We start from the raw sequence: 7,337 nt of genomic DNA on the forward strand, positions 1-7,337 counted from the left end.
GTTTTTTTCACAGGTTACATATCACATGTACTGCTGCTGGGCATAGGGACTGTTTTAGCCAATATGACAAAAAAGTGATTTTTAAAAACTTACAGACTTCAGCTTTAAAGCCTGCTTTAAACTTCACTACAACTAATCCTCCCATCTACTGTGTTCCTTGGTCTTTATGATGCTGTTCGTTCGCAAATGATTTACAACAAACCTTTAAAGCTCTCGCAAATCAGATTTACTTATACTGAGATAACATTAAACATCGGTGGACTTAAATATTGAATAAGGGGACTTGTTGAGATATTTAGTTGTATTAGGATGTTTATTTAATTTATCAGGTTAAAGGATGTATGTGCTGATTCATACAACAATTTTCAAATTTTGTTGAAAAATTTGAAGCATTGAAAAACAGGTTAAATTTCCCTTCCATTTAATGTTTGTGTTAGTTTGCCACATAATCAACCAATAAAATACATAATTTGTGGTTGCAGCTTGTAAAACTGTGAACAGATTAAAGAGCTATAAACTTAAACAAGGCATTGTAGATCGATAGGGTTGTTCTGGGTGTTTGTGTATTTTTTCTCCTACCAATGGTGGTGATGACAGTTCCGGCGAAGAAGAAAGCAGAACTCAGGTCCCACAGGCTGCTGTGATTGGTCAATGTTCCTGCAGGGTTCACCCCAGATCGGACAGCAGACACAACTTGCTAGAAACAGAAAAGGTTTCATAAGACTCCAAAAACAAACCTTGCAGCTTTAATACTGCTCTAACTTACTTGATATATCAATACAGATATAAAGGCACATGGTTGTGTCTATCTATTAATATAATAAAATATTAAAACACTGTGTATGAAGCTGGAAATGGAGGAAAACTGAAGATGACATTGAAAACATGTAGCTTTGGTCCTTCAACAGAGTTGGATCTGATAACAGACTTTCTATGGCTCAGCTGTTTGTCAATCAGTCCATATAAATCTGGAGCTGTCCATGGTTCTGAAAGAGGCATAGCATAACTTGCATTTTAAGTCCAGTTTAGTTTGCTAAAGACTCTCTTTCAGACTTAGCAAGCACATTTAAACAAAGAAAATATATGTGGTGAATATTTGAGAGATGGCAACGGACCTGCTGTAGTATGTTAGCATTTTAAGTGTACCCCGACTTACCTGAACCAGCTCCTCCAGCTGGCTCTGGTTAACACAGGTGTGTTCAGACAGGAACTCTAGCTTCTGGGACAGGATGGCCAGACGCTGGGCACTAAAAGAGTCAGAAACATAGCTTTATCCTTAATGTTTTTGAAAGAAAAAAAAACAAGTCCCTCTAAAAAGATATTTTATGAAGATAGACTAAATTGATTCTGTTGGGGGAAAAAAATCAGTAACAAGGGCTTTTCAAATTAGGCAAAGGAGGATTTTTTTTCTAAAGTCTGGCATTCAAAATTATGACACATGTTGTATTGAACAACTTTTAAAACCCTTTTATTTTATATAAATGAGGGTCTGAAAATGTTTATTTTGCATTTGTGACTGTGTGAAAAGCCATATTTGCTCTGATACTTATTATATCATAAATAATAAAAAAAAAAAAAAAGTGACTCCATCACGTTTCTCACTTTGCTCACATTATTTACAGTCTTTTCTAAGGGTACCATCATTTAACATTTAATTTTTCTTCTGGATTAATAAAGCTAAATTGAATTGAATTCTCCAGGCCTGTTAAATGAGTTTTTATTTTTAATTCTTTTTGTTGAAGTATGGTTAAAAAGCAATATCTTCATATAAATTTTCTTTATTTATAACAACTGATTTAATTTAGAGAAGGAAAATAACAATTTTTACATAATATAATTACAAATCTGTTAACAGAAAAAATTGTCCCATTAAATACAGTTTGATGTCAGTGTTTTTATTATACATTTTTTTGTGTGTATTTTTTTTTATTCTTCTGATTATGAGCCACTTAGTTTTGGAGTTATACATGGAATCCTTCAAAAATTTGTTTTAGTTGTTATGTGACAGAATTTAAAAAGTACCTGGCATTTTTTTAATGCACTATTAAGCCACACCATTAAAACTACTGGCAGAAGATAAGGTCTGCTCTCTCTTTTCTTCTCCAACAGATTGTGATTTTTTTATTGCAGTGATCCGTTTAATTCTAATGTTGGGCATGGGGAGTAGTAGGTAAATAAAGACAGATGCCCACCTCTCATGAGGCTGCTCCAGGGATCTGAAGACTGCTGCTCCTATCACCAGGTAGAGAACCACCAAGAGAAAGATGGCGGTGACTGTCTTCCACTTCATCACTGTAGCCACAACCTGCTGTGTAAGCAACGCACAAGAACACGGGATGTGTCCACCATTTAGTTGTTTTCTTTCTTTCTTTCTTTCTTTCTTTCTTTCTTTCTTTCTTTCTTTCTTTCTTTCTTTCTTTCTTTCTTTCTTTCTTTCTTTCTTTCTTACCTCACTTTCCTCCTTAGGACTCAGTGTGATTGGCTTTGTGGAGAAGGAGAGGCGGGGCTTCGTGTTGTGAGTGGCTGATTTTGGGTCCAATAAGTCTGGAGCAGCCACTGTTAGGAGAGAAAAAAAATGCATCATTATAATTTACATTCTATGCATGTTTGGGGCTATATGGAGAGTATTTGAGTGAAGATTCAAATAGAGCTCTAGTAATAAGAAATAATTCTGTATATCTCAAAATGTAGGGATGAGACAATCAATGTTTTTGTCTAATAAACCTCACATTGAGATGCTTTCGTTTATTATTTTATTCCACTATGTATGGGATTCTACAGGGATCCGTGCTTGGCTACAATTATTTCTCATTAAAATCAATGTCTTCCCACTTGTATTAAATTTATATAAAAAAAAAAAAAACAGATCCATCTATCATTCATCTTAATTTACATCTTATCAGCTGATTTAGGATGTTGCCATTGGATATGCCTTTGCTTAACACAACTAATTCAGATTATTTCAATTGTCATAGAATCTCTTTTGCTATGTTTTAAAATGAATAAGAAAATAACAGAATTTATCAACTGTTACATTTGTAGAGCATTTTGTCTTGATATTTATGTAAACCCTTGCTGATAATACATCTGTTTTTAGTACTCCTACTGACTTGTCTTAAACTATTGACACAGTTGATCAGTAAATGGTAAATTGATTCATTTGCATGTTTTTTTTCTCTGTTTTCACATCATTGTTGTTAAATAAAACATGCACTTAAAAAAGTTTCTATATAGAGTTGTACCTCTTATAGTGATAAATTACTGCACAGGGATGCACGCAAGGTTAACAATGTTAGTGACTTGCTATATTCTTTAATACCCTGAAACCAATAATATTTGATGACAAATTATTCATGCTATTGCACTGATTTAGATAGAGATTGTTTGTTTGATTGCATATACTGCATGTTTCAAAGAGAACATAGGACAATATAACAAATCCAGTTATGTTATCCTCTGTGGTTGCAATTATACTTCAAATACTTTAATAAACTTTCCAATTAATCTTTTAGGTACTTCAGTAGTCCTCAAAAAAGTATTGTTGATTAGAATCTGATCTGAGTAAAAAATTCTGCCTTCAATAATTTAATTTGTCCGTGTATTTACAATTGTTATATAGTTTTGAAAAGCATTTTTCCTTCAGCTCATTATAAACTTTTAGGTATTTTTAAATTATTTCTTCAGGATTGCCACCCAGTTGATCTGTAATTTTGCCTCCTTTAAGAGAATAAATATTTTTGCTCAATAGTAAGGGACTTTTCGTCAACATTACAAGGTTTGTTTCAGGATGAAATCATTATCAGTCTCATTAAACTTGTCTTTGAACCTTAAATGTCTATAACTTCTCGCAAGTATTGACTAAATTTTCCCAAAGATGTAAACATTTTTAACTATGGAACAGATTTAACCCCTCTTATAAACAACATGTTTTATATTAAAAAAAAAAAAGTGTAAAGAATAAGAAGCTGATCCTGTTAGGTTCTACTATAAGTTCAATGTAAAACTTTTAATTTTTTTTTTCCAGGATTAAGAAGGTTTGTCTACCTTAGAAAAAAAGTGAGTAAATTTAGGAATATTTTGCTAGATTGACAAAGGAACCTGTAGCTCTCAGATAGGTAATAGAGTGCAGGGAAGTGAAGTTTCTGGTGAACATATATTTTTATATACAAACAATGTCACCAAATAAATACGCCTGTTTTACTCCAGGTCCAAAACTGTGATTTTTTATTTTATTTTTCGCATAACAAAGCGTCTTTACTTACTGGTTGTTGTTGGCTATCCAATACCCTCCGCTCTCCTCTTCTCCTCACCCGAAGCTCTCACTGCGTTGCGGGGAATCTTTCCTCCTATGCGGGGAGGGCGGGAGGACTGGCGCTCCGTTGTCCCTCTGCTTCTTTTCTTGAATCTCACACTGGTGCAACAGAGTTGGACGGGTTTCACTTTAGTAGGTGTTTTGGAGTTTCTCGGTACAAACTTTGCCTGCTCTCTGTCTGTAGCGGTCCCAGCTCTCCAACAGCTGCTTCGCTCAGGTGCCTTATTGCATATGGGAGGAGGAGGAGCAGCAGAGGTGGTCCCCAAGTTTGGTGATGCCCTTACCACCTGATAGTAGCTGTATAATGTAACCACATTTCAAAAGCTTTGGACCATTATCTATCGTTTCTGCGTGTTGTTCTCTTAAAGTTTTTTTTTTTAAATCGTGGAGTCTTGCTAAACTAGGCTATTTGCTTTATTCCCTCATGTCTGCTAAGCTCCATTCATCCCTCAGCAAAAAGTAGTTTATTCAGTATATTAAAAGTGCACTAATTTCATACTTAAAATCAGGCAGTGCACTTAGAGTTTATTTATTCTAAACTATATTTCATATACTTAACAATAGTAGATTCAAGTGTACTTGATTATTCTATTGTTTACTTTATTGTTTACTAAAGTATACTTTAAGTATACTTTAGTAAACTTAAAAATGTCCAAATTTAGTTTGAAGAAGTATTACTTTAGTAATACTTCAAGTACACTAAAAGTACATTGTTTGGTATACTTTCTAAACTTATATTTAAGTATTCAGTTTTCTCTTTATTATTTACTAATCAACTCTGTTTATTAAAAAAAAAAATCTTTTTTGTTCATGCCTTGCTGCTCCTTGGTTCATAATTAGTTTTTCTACTTCATGTCTTACCAGCCTGTAGTTTTGCTAGTTAATTTCTTGACTTTTTCTTTAAATCATATTTTCCACTCAGCGATTTGCTCCTGTCTGCCTGCTTGTTCTTTGGTTCCTGCTCCCAGAACCAGAGCTTTACACAAACTTCTTCTTTCAATATCTCAGGATTGTCAATTATTCTTCATGCTTTCTGGAGATCTTTTAACATTTAGTCATGTTGCCATCAAAAGTTTTACCAAATTTTCTGTTTAGTTTCTTCTCAGATCCAGATAAATACACTTTGTATGTTAAGCTACTCTGAACATGAACCAATAAAAGCATAAAAAGGCTCCAAAACACAAATAATAAACCAGTAGTATTTATTTGCACAGTCAATAAGGGCAATGGCCCAGGTTGGCTTTGGGAATAGGGCATCTGACCATGACCTAAAAAGCAACCCTAACCCTCAAATGTGAAGTGGACAAAAGTTGGTTTGGGGGCATTAACTTAGGAAACATTGTTTTTTCTTTATTTCTTTAGATTAAAGGAATAAACCCCCCAAAATAAAGGTAACAAAGTTTAACAATAATCATAAAGACCCATGTTTAGCAAAAATATTCTATCAATTTTTGCAAATTTATTCAGAAAACAAAATATTTGGGAGGTATTTATATTACAGACATACTTCATTTTTGTCTGTCACAAGATAATAGAACGGGGAAACAGGAACAGTGTTATTTTCTCGATCTGCTTAATTTGTTTCATCTCTGAAGATAGAGTTAATGTGTCTTGAAAATAAGTTGCAATTTTGTCTTAATGGTCCATAGAACATTCTCCCAGAAGCTTTGTGGCTTGTCATTATGTCATTTGGCGAATTCCAGTCTGGCTTTTTAATTATTTGTTTTCAACAGTGGTGTCCTCCTTGGTTGTAAGTCCACTTTGGCTCAAACAATAATGGATGGTAAAATCTGACACTGTAGCCACATCCACGAAGGTTGGCTAGAGTCCCATGGATCTTACATTTATGAGTAACATGTGTAAGTGTATTTATAGAAACATCAAACTGCTTGGAGATGATTGTACAGCCTTTACCTTCAACATGCTGGTCTATCATTTTCTTTCTAACCATCATTTTGGTCCAGGCCTGTTTCATGAGCTTATTTTTTCAAATAATTTTATTGAAGCATGATTGAAAAGTAATATCTTACTTTCATTTGTTAATTTTACAGAATCTTTGTTTATTATGACTTTGCCAGATTCAAGTTGTTTCTGTGACCATTGAGGTCTATAATTGTTATTTAAAATTTATAAGAAATACCATTGTGAAAAGTGTTGTATGCATTTGCTTTACTTCCCTGAAGATTAGTTCTTGAATGTGTCAGGACTCAGAACAGAGGACTCAGAATTCAGACAAGACAGACAGTGGAAAAACCTAAAGCGTGTATTTAAACCAGCAGGTCTGCAGAAGCAGCGTTTAGGGCATCTATCACAGGAATGTCTGTGCCCAGAAAACGAGGATGATTCAAGCGGTCGGCCGACAGGAGGCAGTGAATGCTGCCAGAGAGTTCCAGAAACTGACGCCTATATCAGACCCGATCTGACAAAGGAAAGCAGCGTAATCCACAGATTGAAGTCTAGAGGCAGATCCAGGTTCACTCTACAGAAGAGTCCAACAGGAGTCCAAAGACAGGTCAGGCAAACAGATCAGACAAGGGCAGGCAGGCTCATAAAGTGAAACAGAAACAGGTCATGATCAGGCAAACACAACACTATAAGTAAAGCTTGAAAACTCTCTACACCTATGGCTCAAGTATAATTAGCAACTGATGGCTTGGACCAAGGGGTTTAAATAAGAGCAGGAGCATGTGAATCAAATGAGCAGTGATGTAAAACATGGCAGAGCTAGACAGGTTAATAAAATGAGCAATCAAGCCAGCAACCAGCACCAAAATCATGACAGAATGGTAACTAGAGTCACTATTCAATGCCATTACAGCTGCAGGTCTATTGACATTTGTTGCTATTGGGTTTGCAAAATTTGTGTTCTGTTTTGCCAGTATGGCTCAGGGAATAGATGTCCCAGAGCTAGAAGATAGCCCAACAGCTTTGCTTTCACAAGCAGACCATTAAGAGTATAGCCATAAGGTTCTGCTTAGCACATGTATATGAAGCTTTAATAAAAAGAATTTTGTAAAATCATATA

General features: G+C 34.7%; 1 protein-coding gene across 1 annotated transcript in view; it reads right to left on the reverse strand.

Moving 5' to 3' along the window:
• The window catches only part of LOC107092146 (potassium channel subfamily K member 2-like), an 18,907-nt gene extending 14,436 nt beyond the window's left edge, over positions 1–4,471 (reverse strand). Inside the window, exons 1-5 of the mRNA XM_015386464.1 lie at positions 4,263–4,471; positions 2,450–2,556; positions 2,193–2,308; positions 1,157–1,247; positions 580–697 (exon numbers count right to left, since the gene is read on the reverse strand). Coding sequence (XP_015241950.1) covers positions 580–697; positions 1,157–1,247; positions 2,193–2,308; positions 2,450–2,556; position 4,263 — 433 coding nt within the window. The 5' untranslated portion in view covers positions 4,264–4,471. The remainder of the gene's footprint in view (positions 1–579; positions 698–1,156; positions 1,248–2,192; positions 2,309–2,449; positions 2,557–4,262) is intronic.
• Positions 4,472–7,337: the final 2,866 nt, after the last annotated feature.

Source organism: Cyprinodon variegatus, unplaced genomic scaffold (assembly GCF_000732505.1).
Source record: "Cyprinodon variegatus isolate N-32 unplaced genomic scaffold, C_variegatus-1.0 Scaffold369, whole genome shotgun sequence".
Lineage (NCBI taxonomy): Eukaryota > Metazoa > Chordata > Actinopteri > Cyprinodontiformes > Cyprinodontidae > Cyprinodon > Cyprinodon variegatus.